Here is a 20723-nt window from a genome sequence, read left to right as displayed (position 1 = left end):
CTCACCTTCTGGCCTGAAGTTGGCGGCGAGTCTCCGGACACTCCTCCGCTGCAGGGGCCCAGGGCCCGGGAGTAGGCCCCTTGGGACAGGTATTTGTAAACGTACCGGTACCGGTCCCTGTACCGCGCCGGCCGCTCCGTCTGGGTAGACACGCTGCGTTTTCCATCGGACATGCTGTGGGGGGCGGGAGGGAACACCGCCCGCGGAACCTTCGTGCGGGCTCCTGCCGGAACGTGTTTGCTGCTGCACTCCCGGGTTGTTTCTCTGGTTGTCAGTCCACCCCCGGGGTGTGATCAGCGCTCGGGCGGGCGGCTGAGCGTGATGGACGGAGCGGGAGGGAGCCCGGGGCCTAGGCCCAGGCCTGCCCCCCGGGGCCCGTTCTTTTCCTGCCGCTGTTTTCACACCGACAACATCTTCCTGGAAGATTTCAGGCTCCATGTCCGCTCGACGGACCCGCAGCTCGAATCTGTAAGAAATAAAGTAAACAATCTCAATGTTATCAACCAGAAAGAATGGAGGGACTTACTCATTCAGAATGGGGGCTAGCACGGGGGCGACGGGCCGAATGTCCCGTGTCTACACCCTCGGGACTAACAATTACTTTGTAGAGACTGAAGTGTCCTCACTTTCTGAATGTCATAAGCACCAGAACCAATTTACTCCCAGGAAGATCCCGGTGTGATCCTCACCCATGGGATCTCCTCCACACGTCTCGGATTTACTTTAGGATCGATGAGGTGGAGGTACCGGTCCTGGACAGGGTCAGAAATCAGAGAACACCAGGTTATAGTCCAACAGGTTTATTTGAAATCACAGGGTTTCAGAGCTCTTCACCTGACGATGGAGCGAGGCTCCGAAAGCTTGTGATCTCAAATAAACCCGTTGGACTATAACCTGGTGTCGTCTGACTTATTTCAGAATGTGATTGAGGTGTCAGTATTACTGTCTGGGATACAGGGAGAATCCACACACCATCGTCAAATTGTCATCCTTGGGTTCCATCACGACATTGAGTTGCTCCCTCACCAAATACACAAAGTAATTGCTCAGACTTATCCCAGCGCCGAAGCTACGCTCCACCTTATCTGTTTCACTATTGGTGTGTGCTGCTGCAATGACTCTGAAGTCTGGGGCGAAATCAACATTGTAACTTAAACTTAACAGCAACCAACAGTATTTATTAAGCACCTTTTAAAAATATCAAAAATGTTCCAAGAGACTTCATGGAACATCACCAGATAAAATTTGACATAGTTCCACAGAAGAGGCCAGATGACCAAATGTTTGGTCAAAGAGTTAGTTGCTCAGTAGGAATGAGAGATGGTGAGGTTCACAGAGGTAATTAGCAAGTTCAGGGCCCAGGGCAGTATAAGGCAATCCTGCCAATGGTTAAAATCAAAAATGGGTAAAAGGTCAGAATCAGAGGAGGACAAAGATGAATCAATACAGTATCTCTGTAGGAATGGGGGTTGGAAACAGTTGGTGTGATAACAAAACATTTTGTGGCAAATGCCTTTTCTTTCCATTAAGAGATGAAACTTCTGTTTTTATACACGATTAGATCATTGATCGCTCCAACACATTTCCCCCAGGGACATTGCCACAGTAAAGCCTTTGGCTATTCTGCAGCAAGTTATAAGTTGGGTTTTTTCATTGACTGAACATTTGCTCATGTTTCAGGTTTTAAGAAGTAAGGGATGCAAGACCGAAGGGCAATTCAGAAAGGTTCAAGCTAAGGTAAAACTATCAAATCAACAGTCTCAGCCTGCACACTATTACATTCACTGTCACACTCAACAGTACCCAGATACTGAATTTACTATCCAGTTTGACCACTTCTTACCTGTGCTGTTCAGTGACGGTGAAACAAATAGCAGAAAATGTGGCAGGAGTGAGTCCCCTTCTGCAGAGATTATGGTTATGTAGTTACTCGTGTAAATGTGCAATCAATGACGTCACAGTTAAAGGGAATGCTGCACTGTTGTAGCTTCACCAGGTTGAATGTCCCTGTCCCCCAGGGTCAGGGCTGAGTAGGGAACAGTTTAGTGGGACTTGGGCTGATCTCATTAAGAGATAAAGAACAGATAGATAATTCACAGAATTTTATTTTAAAGTGGAAACATAGAACTAAGAAGATTAGGAGGAATTTAGTGAAGAGTAAATTTAGGGTTATTCAAATAAAAACCAAAAGAACTGCAGATGCTGTAAATCAGGAACAAAAACAAAGTTGCTGGAAAAGCTCAGCAGGTCTGGCAACATCTGTGAAGGAGAAAACAGAGTTAATGTTTCGGGTCCGGTGACTCTTCCTGAGCTTTTCCAGCAACTTCGTTTTTGTTGTTGTTTAGGGTCATTCAAGTTGTGATCTGTGAAATACGGGTAAATGCCCGGGAAGATGATTGGAAACAAAACACTCCAATTGTTTGGTGCTACCATTAGGGATTTTATATTTTCATGTCTGGTGAATGGCTTTATTTCTTGGAATGTGGGTGGTATTGGCAAGACTAGCAATTTTTCTTTTATTCATTCATGGGATCAGGAGTGCTGGCCAGGCAGCATTTATTGTCCATCCCTAATTACCCAGAGGGCAGTTATGAGTCAACCGCATTGCTGTGGGTCTGGAGTCACATGTAGGCCTGACCAGGTAAGGATGGCAGTTTCCTTCCCTAAAGGACATTAGGGAACCAGATTGGGGTTTTCCTGACAATCGACAATCGATTCATTGGACTTTTAATTTTAGGTATTATTGAATTCAAATTCCATCATCTGCTGCGGCAGGATTCAAACCCACGTCCCCAGAACATTACCTGAGTCTCTGGATTAACAGTCCAGTGATAATGCCACTAGGCCATTGTCTCCCCGGGTAATTATTACCCATTCCTAATTACTGTTTGACTGCCTTTGCCCTGTGTTATAACAACATCTCGTGTCAAGATGTGACAACATGGCTGTGAGCAAAGCATAAAAACGTTCGATTGGGGTTCTTGTGGCCCACTGGTGGTGTCCCTACCTCTGGGCCAGGAGTTTTTGTGAAGATTTGTAGCTCAGGTTGTGGATGAGGTTGTAGACTTGCTCCCGAGCCAGTGTGTTTGATTGCAGTTTCATCACTCTGCTAGGTAACACCATCAGTGTGTCTCGGTGAAGCGTTGGTGTTCTGTCCCACTTGTTATTTATATGCCTCGGTTTGCTGGGGTGGTTGATATTACTTCCGGTTCTGTTTCTCAGGAGGCTTAGGTTCAAGTCCCACCTGCTCCAGAAGTGTGTTCTAACATCTCTGAACAGGTTTAATTAAAATAAACAGTAAATATTTGATAACTGTGAAGTCCTGCTGAGTTATTCTGTCCCCCTTCAGATCGATGAAGAAGTTCAGAGAAGAAAGTTGCTCCATCAGAAAAGTTTGGAGAGAAGAAACATTATTTCAGCATGTTACAAACCACTGAATCCTGAGGTCTATGTTTTACAGGTAGGAACTAGTCTCCACTGATTCACTGAAGAACTTCAGTGTCACCCTAAAAGGCACGGGTGAGATTGTACCTTGAAAACTGTTTATAGTCACCTTATTAAAGAATGGATTTATTTGTATTTGAAGCAATCTAGCAAAGATCCACTTGGCTGATTCCTGGGATGAAGGGCTGGTTTTGAGTAAAGGTTAAATAGATTAGGACTGTTGTTATTGATGTAGTGATTGTAACGAGATCAGCCAGCTGGACCTCATAGAATATGAGTTCCCTGATTGGGGCTGTTAATCTGGTCCAATCAGGAAACCCTGGCTGACATATAAAACGGGATGCTGATACTCTGGTCGCTGACTCTGAATGAGGCAGTATTAAAGTCAAGGACTATTCAGGTGTAAATAAAGGGAGATTTGGTGATGGGCTACTAGCCTCTGTGAAGCTATTTCACTGGCAACGGGAGTAAAGCGACACAGTCGTCTTTGAGTTGGAGTAAACATTTCTTACACATGCCTTTGTTTGGGAAGCTTGACTTATTTGATCCTGCTGTTAAAAACTGGGCTCAGTATGTGGTGAGAAGCGTGATTTTTTTCTGGGCAAATGATGTTGCGGCAGATGAAAAGCAATGAGTAATTCTCCTGACACCCTGTGGAGCTGCAGCTTTTCCCGTTGTTAGGAGCCTAATATTTCCTGAGGCACCAGATACTAAAACTTTACAAGAATTTACAGACATAGTTGAGAAATATTATGACCCCAAGTCTCATCTAATTCTGAGACACTATTGGTTTTACTCAGCAGTTCGAGAACTGGGGAATTCGTGTCAGGATTTTTGATGAAGTTAAGACAACTGGAAGAGGCATGTGACTTTGGTTTAACCTTTAATCAGATGCTGAGAGACCACTTGGTTTGTGGGATTAGTGATGTAACCATGCAAAACCACCTTCTGGCTGAAGTCCAACTGGACTTCAAACAGGCACTATAGCTGGCTTTGTCATTGGAAAATGCGGCGAGGGCAGCATATGAGTTGCAGAATATTCCGATGGAAGTGGGCACCCTCACCAGTCTGACTGAGCTTTGGGTAACACCACTTGGTTGAAGGCAATTGCATGTCCTCAGTCAGGTCATATCCTGAACAGAGGAATTCTAGGTCAGCCCACAGCAAAATCCCAAAATAAAGCCAAGCCTCGGCCAAACAATTAACATTTTTTTCAGGATCTGGACTGACAAGACATTGTAGTTACTGCCAGTTTGTGGACTCGAGACAGCAAAGGAGAACCAGTGGATGTAAACTGAGTAAGAGAATCCATAGGCCGGTATCCAGCAGAGTGCAGACACTGGAAAGCCCACCTACAGCTGGTTTGGAATGATTAAATTACAGCAACGTCCAAATCAGAACCAGTCAAGGTAAACGCCTTGTTAAATGAGCACCTGGTTCTTAATGGAGGTTGATACCAGCGTGGCTGTACCAGTGATCACAGAACCAGTTTTTAACAAAATTCACTGTGAACTCCAGCCATTAACTTTGCACGACACCTTGGCTGGACTGAGAACCGACACCAGGGAATATTTACAGCTTAAGGGTACAACTTCGGTTCCAGTCTCATATGTGAAGCAGCTGGTTCAGTTACCACTGATTGTAGTAAAAGGCTCAGGCCCAAGCTTGATGGGGCAAAATTGATTGGGAAATATTCAGCTTGATTGGCTCAACATTTTTCGTTTAGAAAATGACTGCCTGAGTAAAGTCCTGATTAAATACTAGGAGGTTTTTCAGGAAGGTCTAGGGATATCAAAGGAGCCAAGGCCACCTTGCATGTTGACCAGACAGCAAGTCCATGTTTCTACAAGACCTGCCCAGTGCCATCTGCCTTATGGGCAAAAGTAAAAGCAGAAATCAGGAGGCTGGAAAGTGAAGGAATCATCAAACTGGTCCAGCTCGCAGAATGAGAGCACTGGTCATATCAATTGTGAAGCCTGACTGTTGGTTCACCTTTGTGGGGATTTTAAACAAACAATAAACCACCTTTCACAGCTGTACAAATACCCAATCCCTCACATAGAGGATTTACACACAGAGCTGGCGGGGGCTGGCCTTCACAAAGCTGGACATGAGCCACGTGTACTTGCAGTACATTTAAACGAGGATTCCCAGAGGTATGCCACAATTAATAACCATAAGGGTTTGTACAAATATAGGAGACTGCCATTTGGCATATTGTCAGCCTGTGCAGTTTTTCAGTGGACAATGGAGAACATTTTACAAAGTTTTCCCCCAGGTTGCCATTTATTTGGATGGCATGCTAATAACAGGGAAATAAGAAAAACGTAGAGAACTTAGATGTAGTCCTAAAGCATTTCTCCAAGGGAAGTGTACACCTTAGAGGGCCCCCCAAGTGACCTACTTAGGTTACAGAGTCGACAAGACCAGGTTACACCCATTGAACAATAAAGTGAGGGCAATGAAAGGTGCCCTGGCTCCCACATCTGTACCAGAGATCAGATCTTTCCTTGGATTGGTGAATTATTATGGAAAGCTCATCCGTAACCTGGATTGCATCCTGGCACCTTTGCATCAACTCCTAAAAAAGGGGTCAGACGTAGAAATGTCTCATAGACAGGCCTTAGCTTTCAGTAAAGTGAAGAAACAGCTATCATCCTCTAAGGGGTTGGCACGCTATGATCCCAAGTCAGATCTGGTATTTACGTGTGATGCCTCCCCATACGGCATCAGGGTAGTATTATCTCATAGGTGGATCAATGGAGAGGAATGCCCCATTGCTTATGTATCCAGGACTTTGGCTAATGCTGAGTGTAAATATGCCCAGATAGAGAAAGAAGGATTGGTGGTTAGATTTGGAGTCAGGAAGTTCCAGCAATATCTTTATGGATGAAAACTTGTGATAATCCCGGATCACAAACCCCTACGTGGTCTGCTTAAAGAGGACAAGGCAGTGCTGCCCGTGGCTTCAGGCCCATTCAGCAGTGGATTGTTTATTGCAGGTTGGAACTCTGTCTGGGAGGCTGAGTAGTGAATGTGGATGCATTGAGCTGCCTCCCATTAGCAGATACACCACTGGTGGTACCCCCAGTGGAACAGTCTGTAATGATATTAAATTTTCTGCACACACTTGTAGTCACAGCTAAAAATATCAGACTTTTAAAGATCCAGTCCTCTCAAAACTGAAACAATTGGTGTTGATAGGGAAAACCAAAGGACTGTCACAGCTAGAACTGAAACCTTTTTGGACCTGGAGAAATTGTCCCGAAGTAGAGGAAGGCATATTATTGCGGGAAGCAAGAGTGACTGTCCTTAGCAAAGGTTGCTGCAGATAGTGGCTGAACTCCACCAGGACCATCCAAAAATCTCCAAAATGAAGATGTTGGTGAAAAGTTATATCTGGTGGCTAGGATTGGATGCAGACATAGGTGGGGCAGTGGCCAGAGTGCCAACAAGAACAAAAATTACTGCCAGCAGCTCTCCTACATTCGTGGGAATGGCCGGGTAAACCCTAAACTCAGTTACACATTGACTATGCAGATCCTGTCACAGGTTCAATATTCTTAGTCATTGTAGACGCTCACTCAAAGTGGTTGGACGTGCACACAGTTCATTTGTCAAACACAGGGATGATGATTAAAAAACTGCTCGCATCTTTTTCAACACATGGAGTCCCGAAGATGTTGATCACAGACATCAGGCCATCGTTTACCAGCAACTTCTGAAAGTTAAATAGGATTTGACCTATAAGGACAGATCCATACCCTCCATCATCCAATGATCTGTCAGAAAGAGCAGTCCAAACTTTGAAGGCTAGCTTGAAGAAGCAGCCCACAGCTTCACCTGATACCAAGCTGTCACGGTTATTAATTTGATTATGGGACCACCCCACACGCAACTACAGGGATAGCACTGGTCGAGTTGCAGATGGAGAGAAGACTCCGCACCAGGTTAAATCTGATCTTCCTGGATCTGGTGACGTTGGGAAGGATGAAACGGCAATGCTGGACATAAGGCCAAGCAAGAGAGAGTTTGATACAGGGGATGAAGTTTGGTGTAGGAATCACGACCCTGCGTGGGTAAGAAGCTTGTTCTTATTTTGAAGCAGAACAGTGATGTTCTCTCCAGTGTCTTCATAAATATTTGTTCTTCAGTCAACATCACAGAAACAGATTATCTTGCTGTTATCACAATGCTTTTGCTGTGTTTGCTGTGTGCACGTTGGCTGCTGTGATTCTCACATTATATAGTGATTACGGTTTCTAACAATGCTCTAACTGTCTTTGGGATCATCTTGAGGTTATGAAAGGAATGATGCGAGTGTCAGCCTGGCTTTCCTTACCAGGGCTGTGATCATAGAGTTAATACGCTATGACCTCTCAGTAACCACATGTTCATGGATCAGATGGCAGGGGTATTCGATGTTTATGGTGACCAGCGCATGCTGTGGTCAGTCTTGTAATAAAGAAGTTGGTACGTTTATAAGTTGTGCAGTGTGAAAAATAATGAAGTGGTTTGTTTTTTCCCAGGAATCCTTCCTTGCTCCGGAATTTCATGAAATAGTTGCCTATTGCAGAAGTGAGGATGCTGACTTTGAAGGATTGCTGGACCACATTCACTCGCTGCCAGGTCTGCATTTAAAGGTTTTGTTCAAGGACAAAAGTGTAGGATTCAGTGTTTTATATAAATCGACAGATATTGGAAGATAAACAGGGTTGTCAAATATTTCTGCTGGAATTTAGTACAGCTTGAGGAAAACTAAGGTGTAAAATGAAACCGAAACAGTCAGAGCAGATCAGTACCCCATGTCCTGGATAAGTGATTTTGTGCTGTGAATTTTAGTATAGTCTGTACAGTTTGTGTAACTTCCTGCCTGAGTCTCACAAATCCTTGTGTTCTTTTAAGGATTGATTAGGAAAATGGAACAGAGTGACTTCTTGGAATCTAGAAATTACAAAAACAAGCCACTTTCAGTTGCGCAAAACCCTTGTTAGACTGCAGCTGGATTACTGCAAGCAATTCTAGACATCAAACCTTGGAAATTAGAGTGATTTGAACAGGTTTCTCAATATATTGATAGATCGCTAGATACTATTCCTGCTAGTCACAGAGTCTAGGGTTCATTGTTAGAAAAATTAGAGCTAGATCATTCAGAAGGAAACTGAGAAAACATTTCTTCACCACAGGAAAGTAGAAGCTTGGAACTTTCTTTCACACATGGCAATTAATGCTCGATCAGTGGTTTACTTCTAAAATAGGGACTGATAGATTTTGATGAGCTCAGTGTATTAAAGGATGCTGGGCAAAATATTTATAAAGTTAAATTGTTGGTCAATGAAGTTCTCAGTGAACGGTGGAACAGGTTTGGGCTAAATGACTTCCTTTTGTTCCAATTTTCCATTGATTCTTATGTGTCTCTGAGAACATCAGAAAGAAGCTTTGTGCAGAATAAATTTTGATGCTGGTTAGAAAAATAAAATGTAATCCTGCATAATCTTTATTCCAACTCAACAAGATTCTGTAATTTTACAAACTAATAAAAGGTTTTATGAGATAACAAGGTGTAGAGCTGGATGAACGCAGCAGGCCAAGCAGCATCAGAGGAGCAGGAGAGCTGACGTTTCGGGTCTGGACCCTTCTTCAGAAATGTTCATCCAGCTCTACACCTTGTTATCTCAGATTCTCCAGCATTGGCAGTTCCTACTATTTGTAAGAAGGTTTTATGAAGCAGTCAGCAGCTGAATGATAAATTACTGGTACTAAGGGCATCCTAGACTGAGTGTGGAGTGTGCAATCCACAAGGATTCCTGACTGAATCTCCAGTCATTTCCAGGCAGCATGCTCCCTCGGGCATCTCACCTTATGGATGAAGACGGATCAATAAAGTGATTGATTGATTGATTTTTCAAGGCGCTCCAGTCTGTGTCGTCCTAAACCCTCCCCTCACAGAACCTAACACCTTTTCTTCATAAAAGTATTGGGGTAAGGAGTCAGTTGAAAATTTCAAAATGGGGATTGAGAGATTTTCGTTGTTAGTTAAGGATATTACATGTCACAGAAACAGAATGAGGTATAATAGAGAGATCAGCCGTGATCTAATTGAATGATAAGTTAGGTTTGCAGGGGCTTAACAGTTCCCTTATCTTATTTATCTGTGTTCTTATTGCATTTGAGTTGTTTACAGATTAAATGGCTTACTGTATACAAACAGTTTAAGAAGACTAGTGATTATTGACTCTGATAACACAGTGTGGAGCTGGAAGAGCACAGCGGGTCACGCAGCATCAGAGGAGCAGGAACGTTGACAGGTCAATTTTCCTGTTCCTCTGATGCTGCCTGGCCCGCTGTGCCCCTCCAGTTCCACACAGTGTTATCTCTGACTCCGGCATCGGCAGTTCTTACTATCTCTGAGTGATTTACTGACTGTTTCTTGTTTCTATCTTTCTATCTTCCTTATAGCTGAGAGAGTCTATTCAATCCCAGTGTTCACTGAAGAATTCTGTGGCCAGTTGATTGGAGAGCTGGAGAATTTTGAACAGTCTGAAATGCCTAAAGGCAGACCCAACACTATGAACAACTATGGGGTAAGATGTGAAGAAGGGGTTGGTGGTGAACTTGCTTGGTTAGATGTCAAATGTATGGTTTAGATTAACACTAACTGCGTGGGTTTAATCCTCATTCTGGCTGATATACACTCAGGACCTGTCTCTTCACCTGTCCCATGTTTGATGCAGAGTGGTGTTCTCAAGCTATAGATCCAGTTGTGTGTCTGTAATGGAGACACATGATGACAGTCGCTCATGGCTAATGACCTGCCTGTACAGTTGTTGTCACAGGCACTCACTCCCCACTCACATACTGCCATTACACTTCTAGGTGTGAGAATCAGGTCTTTGTTGGCAACTTCCTGGCTCTGAGTCTGTAAACTGTTACATACTTTGATAGAATTCCTGGCAATGTTCTCTTCAGCCAATGAAACTAGTTAAAGTCATGTGCGTGCATGAAAGAGAGAGAGAGAGCCACATAGACAGACTGACAGATTCGGGTAGGGGTGAAGAGAGACTGAGTGACAGAAGAAGAGAGGGATGGTCAGAGAAGGAATATAAGGAGAAACAACATGATTTGAAATGGAAACTGAATTCCCAGTGTATTCATGAAGCAAAAGATAGTGGCTCCAGTAACAACAATCTATCAAATTACTAGTGAGGTAACAGCAACTTCAGTCACAGGCTCTGTTACTCCTTTCCCTGTAAACCTTCCTCAGCTGAAGGCACAATTTATGGAGAATTAGCAGCACAGAAACCAGTCTGTGTGGGGGTAATGCTTCACTTGAGCTCCCTCCTTCCCACCCGAACAACAGAGCGTTGGCTCTCACATGAGATGGTGTTACAGGTGGACCTGGTGTGTGAGATACTCATCCCAAACATGGGGCTTGCGTGAATTTGCAATGGATAAACCTTGATGGGATTGATACTGGGGAAAATCATATCATTATTATTTTTACTTCAGTCTGATTTGGAAGTTGTGATTTCGAGCTAATTTCTGTTTATTGTCCAAATACATGCTGACTGTGAACTGCACAGATTAAAACCTTTCCATCATCTGATCTAAGGTGCTTTTAAATGAACTTGGATTTGATGAAACTTTTATTACTCCACTGCGTGAAGATTATCTTCAGCCAATCACATCGCTTCTCTACCCAGACTATGGAGGTTGCTGGTTGGACAGTCACAAAGCGTTTGTTGTGAAATATGCTGTAAATCAGGACCGGGATTTAAGTTTCCATTACGACAACGCTGAAGTTACTCTCAATGTGTCACTTGGGAAAGATTTTAGTGAAGGGAACCTCTACTTTGGAGACATGAGACAGGTACTGTGGAAATTCTCGTTAACTTTCAGCAAAAACTTACTCTGTCATACCATTCTCACACTTTGAGCATGTGACTCAATTTCCTTCCTCCTCCAGTATCAGTGACCTTTAAGCAGTAACTGTGACATGCCTAATCATTCAAGCCTCAACTGTGACTGACTTGGTACCTCTCTGAGCTCACAATCAAGGTGCTGTGGGTTCAGGTTTCACTTCTAAAATTTTAGCACAAAGTCCAAGCTGAGATTCGCCAAAACGAGCTGAGAGAGTGCCGCACTGTCAGAGGGTCAGTGCTGAGGCAGTGCCGCACTGTCGAAGGGTCAGCGCTGAGGGAGCGCCGCACTGTCGGAGGGTCAGCGCTGAGGGAGCGCCGCACTGTCGGAGGGTCAGCGCTGAGGGAGTGGGCACTGTCAGAAGGTCAGTACATGGTGAATGGTAAAAAAATGTAAAAGGTTGTAGGAATAACCTGGGGCTTCATGTACAGAAATTCTTGTCGGTGGCAAAATAGGAAGGCTTTTGAGAAACAGCATGTGGACACCTTGATTTTATTAACAAAGGCGTAAAGGATAAAAGCAAGGAGGTTTTAATAAACTTTTAGAAAATACTGTTAAGGACTCAGCTTCAGAATTATGTTTAATCTGAACAGCACACTTTAGGACCATGACCTTGGAGAGGGTACAAAGGCATTTTCTAAGAATGGTGTGAAATACTACAATTACACTGAGAGACTGGAGAAACTGGGGATTTGTTGTCCTTGGAACAGAGAAGGTCAGTAGGATATTTAATAGAGCTGTTCAAAATCAATCTATTGATGGAAGGACCAGTAGCCAGAGGACACCAGTTTAAGGTGATTAGGACAGAGGTAGGCAACATGAGGAAAGACATTTCAAAACAGCGTGTTGTGATCTTGTGTTCGTTGTCCAAAAAGGTGAATGGAATATTTAATCATTGTTTTCAAAAGGAAATCAGATAAATACTTGAAGTGATAGAGAATTACTGGCGCCTTTATTAAACATTGTAACAAAGACTACACTTTAAAGCGTTGATTGTAAAAGGATTTGGAGTTTGAATAGTGTGATGTGAATTCTATTATCTTTTGATGTATCAAGTTAAGTATTCTCTCTTGCTTTCGACCTGGATCACATCTGAAGGTGCAGCATATTTGTTACAGATATTTTCTAATCAACCCATTCAGAGATGTTATTACACACCTTTGGAGCAGGTGGGACTTGAACCCTGACCTCGTGGCTCAGAGTTAGGGATATTCAGAAGATCCCTGTGCAGGAATGTTACAGACACATCAGGAAACAAAAAAAAAACACTATTTTGGTATAAATAACCAATACCTGTGCAGTATCCCGCTGCCTCACTGTGAACAATAGTACAGGAGGTGCACATGGACTGCAGCGGTTCAAGAAGGCAGCTCACCACCACCTTCTCAAGGGGAAAATAGAGACGGGCGATAAATGCTGGGCCCTGCTAATGGATGCCCACGTCCCATGTAAAATAGTTCCAGGCACTGAACCCTAAGGCACCAACAAAGAAAAAAGAGTTGTCTGTCATTTCCCATTGGAAAATACTGAATGATTTGATCTTGTTCCCATTCATGAATTGTTATGTGCCACAAAACTAACCAATCAAAACACATTTCTCTATCCTGCCCATGGATCGAGACCTAACCAGGTTAGTGATTTCATAAATTAAAAAGAAAACACATTATTGACAGGCATAAACTCAGAGAAATCTCAGGGTTTAAATGTTGCCATAAATGCATGTGTTTCATTAGCACCGTTTCAGTGTTAGTTTCACAGTAGTCAGGCTTATCTCTAAGTCTCTGCAAGGTCCTAGAATGTTACCAAGTGTTGACTGTGTTGCAGTTTCTCTGTTGCTATTTCTCAGGCTGTGAACACACTACTATAGACCAGATTAGGGAAATATGACAGGTTTCCTCACGTAAAGAGCATCAAATTGAATAGGAAGACTTGCATTTCCATAGCACCTTTCGTGACTTAGAATGTTTTAAAGCACTTTACAGCCAATTTAGTACTTTCTAAAATGTAGTCATTGTTGCAGTGTAGGAAATGTGGCAATCCATTTGTGCATAGCAAGTTTCCAGTAACAGCGAGTGATAGATACCAGTTGATATTTCAGTGAAAACCAAAAAATTGCAGATGCTGTAAATCAGAAACAAAAACAGAAATTGCTGGAAAAGCTCAGCAGGTCTGGCAGCATCCATGGAGAGAAATCAGAGTTAATGTTTTGGGTCGAGTGACCCTTCCACTGGACCTGAAACGTTAACTCTGATTTCTCTCCACAGATGCCGCCAGACCTGCTGAGCTTTTCAAGCAATTTCTGTTTTTTATGTTTAAGTGAAGATGATTAAACAGAGGAAGAGAGAGAGAGATGATCCTTCATCTGAATTTGGCTTTTTATGTCTGGATTTTGTAAATTGGTTTCAAATTCCCATTCTTTGGATTATAGCCCATGTACCCACTCACTACACTATTATGTCCTGGGATTTAATAAAGGACAGAGTGGGTTTCAGTTTAACACTCGGCTGGAGGACAGTGCCTCCAGCAGTGAAGCACTCCCTCAAGGGCTGCAGGTACCCAAGTCTCCGGAATGGGGCATGAACCCACAAGCTTTCCTTTTCTCTCTATACCCAGAAGTGCAGCCTCACACAGCTGAGCGACTTTCCCACCAGCAATATCACTGTGATTTGGTTCTTTCTGTAAACTGCCACCAATAAAACATCCACGTAACCAATTAAATAGTTACACGCAAAGCACATTTTAAGAGCAGTGCAAACCATCAAAAGTGAGGGGGAAGTGGGGAGAGAGGAAAGGAAACTGAATCAGAATAGAGTTGGAGGGGGAAATAAAACATTGTGTTCCCCATGATACCCATCTCTCGAGAGCATCGAGAGTGTTGATGGACACTGCATGCTCCCTCTCCAAGGACACCCTGGCACAGACATAACCACAGAACCCACAATGTTCTGATTCAGGGCCCAGACTGTTACACATAAATCACAGGCAGCATTTAACCAGCTCCCTTTTAGGTTTCGACTTACTTCAACAAAAACAATGTACAATAAATCGAGCAAGAGTTTTCAAAAACGTAAGTGCTGTTTCTTATGAAAGTGATTATGGAAGCTCAGCACATCAGTTCAAGGATCAGCAAAGTTTTCCCCCATTCTCATATCTAACCCTTGGTCCTTCCACTAACGAGTCAGGAAACACAAGTTAATACGCTGTCTTAAATGCTATATAGGATTCAGCAGCCTTGCAGAACTTTATGAACATGAGAAACAGGAGCACGAATGGCCCATCTGCTCCATCGTTCATTAAGATCATGCCTACTCTGACTTAGTCCTTAACCCCCTCCTTCCTGCCTGTTCCACCGAAAAGCAAGAGACCACTCCAGCCCCTCAGGTTAACTCCACCATTGATTAATATGATGGCTGATCTTATTGCTGCACATCCCAAACTGCCTCAATAACCTTTCACCCCTGCTTATCAAGAATCTGGCTCCTCTGCTTTGCGAATAGTCAAAGACTTTGCCTCCTCTGCTTCTTGAGGGAGAAGTTCCAAAGACTCATGACTCTCTTTGAGAAGAATTTCTCTTCATCCCTGTTTTTAATGAGTCTCTGTGTGCCCTAGTTCTAGATTCTTCCACAGTGGGTATCATCCTTCCCACTTCTATCCCATCAAGACTCTGCAGGGTTTGCATGTTTCAGTAAAGTCGCCTCTTCCTCTTCTAAACTCCAGTAGATACAAGCCTCATAACATAACATAACCCAACCATTCCAGGTATTTGTTGAGCAAACCTTCTCTGAATTGCTTCAACATATTTACATCTTTCATTAAGTGATGAGATGAGTCCTGTGCACAGTATCTGTTTACTCCAGTTGTGGTGTCACCAATGCCCTGTAAAAGTGAAGCATTACCTCCCAACTTTCGTATCCAATTAACTTTCCTGTTAGCTTTCCTGAATACTTGCTGTAGCTGCAGATTAACCTCCGTGATTCATGCACAGACACCTAGATCCCTTTGCATCTCAGAACTCTGCAACCTCTAACCATTTAAATTAAGTGCTTTCTTTGTATTATCCCTGCCAAAATGGACAATTTCCCAATATTCCATTTGCCAGATCTTTGTTCCTTCTCTTAACCTATCCGTTACAGACTCCTCGTGACCTGTTCCTGACTGACTTTCCTACTTGTCTTTGTATCATCATCAGATTTAGCTACAGTCCCTTCGTCTGTATAAATTGTAAGAAGTTGAGGCCTCAGCATTGATCTCTGTAGCACTGGTTACATCTTTCCAACATGAGAAAGGTCCATATATGCCTACGGTCTACCAACTGTTAGCCAACCAATCCTCTATCTGTGCCAATATGTTACTGTTTACACCAGGACCTTTTATTCTCTGCAATAATCTTTGATATAGCACCTTATCAAATGCCCTGTTGAAATCCAAGCCTATTAAAAAATCTATCAGCTTTCCTTTATCCATAGCACATGTTACTCTCTCAAAAGGCTCCAATAAATTGGTAAACAAGTTGACTTTGCCTAATTATCTTAAATAATTTTAAATGCCCTTTCTTTAAGTTTGAATTTGTTTGTAACCTTTTCTGGTTCTGGTTGGTCCATCATTTTGAAATTTTCTTTCTTGTTGTCATGTATCTATTGTGTGCGTTCTGAAATAGCCCCTTAAATAGCCACCACATTCTACTGACCAATTCCTTAAACAGTTCACTTTAGTTAGCTCTTGTTTCATGTCCTCCCAACTGCCTTTTATTATTGTTTAGCTATTCTTGGATCCACTATCTCTCCCTCAAACTGAGTGTAAAATTAATAATTTTATGATCACTGTTTCCTAGATTGCCTTCACTATGAGATCATTAATTCTGTCTCATTGCACAATACAATATCTGATATAATCTGCTCTCTGCTTGGCTCCAAATTGCTGTTCTAAGAAACGGTCTCAAAATGTTCTTTGAACTCCTCATTTCGACTACTTTTGCTTGACTTGATTTTTCTGTCTCCATGTAGATGAAGATCTCCTGTGATTATCACTGGACCTTTCTGACAAGTATCCATTATTTCTTCCATTCTACTTTGTCCTTCATCTCCCAATCAGATTTGCTATGATTGTAGTGAATGGTGGAGCAGGCTCACTGGGCTGAATGGCCTGCTATTGTTTTGAGATGGATTACTGTCCATATACCAAGATGAATGGAACCCCAGCAACACTCAAGTAGCTCAGCACCAGCCAGGACAAAGCTATACATGATCCACCCCCACTTAAACATTCACTCCCTCCACCACTGATACACAGTGACAGGAGGGTGTACCATCTACAAGCAACTCATCACAGTTTCTTCAACAGCACCTTCTTAAACCCATGACCTCTACCATCTAGGCTCTGGGCAGCAATACGTGGCAGGTTCCCCTCCAATCCCCACACCATCCTGACTTGGAAACATATCGCCCTTCCTTCACTCTCACTAGGTCAAAATCCTGGAATTCACTTCCTAACAGCATTGTGGGTGCCTGTACCCCAAATAGACTGATGCAGTTCAGGAAGGCAGCTCACCAACACCTCTGAAAGGCAATTAGGGAAGGGCAGTAAATTCTGGCCTTGCTGATGACACTTGCATCTAATGAACAAGCAAAATATAAATGACCTTTTCGTTATCTAAACATTGATTTATTCTGTCTCTGCACCTTGTGGTCCCAGGTTCCAGTGAGTGAGAGAGAGTGTGTGGAGATTGAGCACAGAGTGAGTTACGGATTGCTCCATCGAGGCCAACACTGTCATGGAGCTTTACCCATCTCTTCAGGCGAGCGCTGGAATCTCATCATATGGATGCGGTCGTCTCCAGTTCGTAATGAACTCTGCCCAATGTGTAACAGGAAGCCAGAGTTAGTGGAGGCATCTGGATTTGGGGATGGTTTCACTTCTGAGCTATCAGAGGTCTGGCAGGAGCGTCAAGAGACAGTTAGTGTCTGTACCTTGTGTTAATAAGTTGTTAGCAATGTTAGGTTTGTTCCTACTCTGCACAAGATTGAGGTTCAGCCTTCAGCCTCAGTTGAGACTCTTATAATTGAAAAATTGTAGAAAACATTTATCTCAGTTCTTTATTTTAAGCAGCACGCACGCGTGTGTGTGTGTGTGCGTGTGTGCACGCGTGTGTTTGTGTGTATATGTTTGTTTCACGCGTGCGCAGCATCCCCATCTCCAGGGAGTGTCTAGCTTCCCTGTCCCATCAACACTCCATTTGTTGAACATTTTGAAGATGAGATAATTGATTATGATTTACCATTCACCCTGCAAGGTGATGTGACAATGTCTGCTTCTTTGGCACCTGGAATTCACTGTTAATGTTCTAGTGAAATGTAAGTCTAGTCTGGAGGACAGGAGATGAAGACAGGAATTAGATACCAGTTAAGTAAGTCACAAATCATCAGAAGATCTAGTGTGGTACTTTCACGTTGCCACTGGGATTTTGGTTTCCTCCAATGACCTTGTTAAATATCCAACAAATTGTCATTGAGCAAATGTAAAATCATTTTGAAATTAGTGTTTATATAACATCTGATGAAGATTGTTAGTGCTGACAATGCAATGCTTCACAATGTCATTCTCTCTGATTTTGGGACTTGATTGCAAGTTGTGAAATTGACATCAATAAATCTGATTTAATAAAGATTTAATAAAGAAAGGATTTTTGTAAAAGATCTTCATAGGAATGTGGTATCATGATGGGTATTAGATACAGCCTTCTAATGTTGTCAATATTTCAAGGAAAACACTTCTGAAAGTAATAGAGTTGTGTAGCCAGTTACAATGTATTTCCCTAAAAGCTCTTAGCAAGAACTCTTGTTGTCTCATGGACATGTTAGTGCTGATGCAGTATTTGTACTCGGATCACCAACGTGCTGAGTTCGACAATGTGGGTCATGCCAACTCACTTCACTTACCTCTTGTCACTTTGTTGGCCAATTATAACATACTTTGGAGGAGAGCTGACAGGAATTATGCTATGAACTGGTTCCAAGATTTGAGAAATTAATTCCCAGAACTGACGAAGCGACACCAGTAAGTCTTTATCTGATAATTAACAGTTACATTGCATTAATGCACTGACGCAGCAGCACAATTGGTTGCACTGTGTGTCGGTTGAGATTAATCACCAGCAATTGGAGCAAGGTAAAAGGGAGCTTTAAGTTTTTTATGTAAATTAACCTTTTGCTTTTATATCTAGATATTAGTACTGAATCGGCGCAAATTTGTTTCAGTCTTTGCTGGTATAAATTCCTGTTGTCACATTTAGAATTGAATCTATGTAAACCTGCCACACCAAATAAACCTTCTCATCTCTGGAATTGATAGAGTGCCATCACTAGCAGGAAGCCACTTCACCCCTTACAGTGTGCCTACTTACAGACCAGAATGGACAGAAAGCTGTTCATTGATGCTCACTTGAGATCCCTGTCAAAGGTGCTCTGAGCTCCCATCACAAAGTGGTTGTGCGCTGACAATGCCACACTGAGGAACAGCTGCAGCAGCAAATGGATAGACTCTCTCACACTGAGAAAGAGTTTGGTTTGACTGTCAGCTTCAGGAACACAAAGATCATGCTCCAGGATGTTGCCATCGTGTCATCTCTCAGCATTGACAGTGTGACCCTGGAGGGTGTTGCTAGCTTCACATAGCTCCACAATCACCAGTAATCTGTCACTCGATGCTGAAATCTCTCTCCCGTCACAAACACTGCAGCTGCTGTGTCTGAGCAGAGAGAGAGAGACAGTAACAACAACTACCCAACTGCAGAGAACACGACACAGTTTACCAAACCTGCTTCCTCAGTGCATTCCTGTACAGTGCTGAGACCAGGACAGGACTTGCTTGGCAGAACAAAAGGCTGAACTGTTTCCATCTTTACTGTCTCAGATGTATCCTTGGCCTCTCTTGGCAGGACAAGGTCACTAACTCACAGGATCCTGGATTGGGATAATTCCATCAGTGCACACTCATTGCTAAACCAAGGGTGTCTGTGCTGGCCTGGCCCTGTTCATCGGAGAGATGGCAGACATTTATCCAAAGGCCTTCTGTATGGTGAACTTTTGTGTTTTATTCATGAATGGAATGAGGGCATTGCTGGCTAGGCAGCATTTATTGCCCATCCCTAATTGCCCAGAGGGCAGTTAAGAGTCAACCACATTGCTATGGGTCTGGAGTCACATGTAGGCCGGACCAGGTAAGGATGGCAGTTTCCTTCCCTAAAGGGCATTAGTGAAGCAGAGAGTCACCACCTCCTTCACCCTCCACGTCCCTGCTTCAGGAACACTATAGGAGAGCTGTGACGATGGTAGTCGCTGACAGTCAGGACCTCTGGAGGATGTGACTCTGAGGATATGAGAAATCAAAAAAAAACCCAGCAAAATCTGGAGAAACTCATCATGTCTGGCAATGCATGTGAAGAGAGAACCAGAGTTAATGTTTTGAATCCAATATGATGTCTCTGCAGAATTGGAAAGCTGACCTGGCTGTGAAGAGGGATATGAAAATAAGTCACCAAATCCTGCACCCTCATCACACTGACTTACAAAACATATGTGACTGAACCATCTCAGAGTGGAGCTCCTGAGCCATACCAAGCATTGTTGAACCAATAATTAACCACAACATGCAAAGCACTGTCGCTTCAAAACGGGATAACAAAGAAGTGAGGTGTGTAATTGCTGTTTGTGTGATGTTACTGGGGACTGATTGACTGCCAGTTTTCTGATATTCCAAGTAGAGTTCCCAGCTAGTACCATTTGGGTTGGGATGGGGAATTGATTGTTTTTGTAGATTTATAAATTTTTAACTTGCTAAAGAAAAAGTCAAATCTTTTATGTGATTTATGTTATTGGTGTAAAAACATGCCATTTACAGCAACTGTAAGAATATTTGGAAACAATGGCCTAGATATATTTGATTAAATCAGCTGGAATATGTCAAACCAAAGTTAGCAATTGGACTTCCTCTAGGGATTATTCTGCGTTTCTTTTTAATCTGTTGTTTGAAATAAAACCTTTCTATCATTCTGAGGCTCTGGGAGTTGTTGAAATTTACATCTTGTTGGGAACTAGGAACTTTCTGCACGGGGTCCGGTTTCCGGACGAACGGAAGATAGTATCACACACAGCACCATAACCGGAAGTGCTGAGGGGTGCGGGAGGGCACGGGACACGACAAGAGGGGAGACTGAGGTAAAACAACAACGGGCGCTAGCGAAATGCACACAGTTCGCCGGGGACTCGGGGGCAACGGGATGAAGGAGGGAATAACACCGGCTCCTCCGAGTTATTTAATTTATAATTCTGTCCACTCCCTCAGCACTGACCCTCTGACAGTGC

General features: G+C 43.0%; 1 protein-coding gene across 6 annotated transcripts; it reads left to right on the top strand.

Moving 5' to 3' along the window:
- ogfod2 (2-oxoglutarate and iron-dependent oxygenase domain containing 2) lies at window positions 1-20415 on the top strand. Of its 6 annotated transcripts, none has more exons than XM_048611224.1 (7): window positions 1-89; window positions 1681-1737; window positions 3350-3460; window positions 7974-8073; window positions 9904-10028; window positions 11057-11314; window positions 17056-18036. In XM_048611224.1, the coding sequence occupies exons 5-7, from the start codon at window positions 9990-9992 to the stop codon at window positions 17338-17340; spliced, it is 582 nt and encodes a 193-aa protein (XP_048467181.1). In that variant the 5' UTR covers window positions 1-89; window positions 1681-1737; window positions 3350-3460; window positions 7974-8073; window positions 9904-9989; the 3' UTR covers window positions 17341-18036. The 6 variants fall into 6 exon arrangements, with proteins under 6 accessions (XP_048467181.1, XP_048467176.1, XP_048467178.1 ...); XM_048611219.1 differs by lacking the exon at window positions 1-89 and adding an exon at window positions 191-480; XM_048611221.1 differs by lacking the exons at window positions 1-89; window positions 17056-18036 and adding exons at window positions 257-480; window positions 19850-20415.
- Window positions 20416-20723: the final 308 nt, after the last annotated feature.

Source organism: Rhincodon typus, chromosome 24, assembly GCF_021869965.1.
Source record: "Rhincodon typus isolate 14 chromosome 24, sRhiTyp1.1, whole genome shotgun sequence".
NCBI lineage: Eukaryota > Metazoa > Chordata > Chondrichthyes > Orectolobiformes > Rhincodontidae > Rhincodon > Rhincodon typus.
This window is presented reverse-complemented; position numbering and strand designations above follow the sequence as displayed.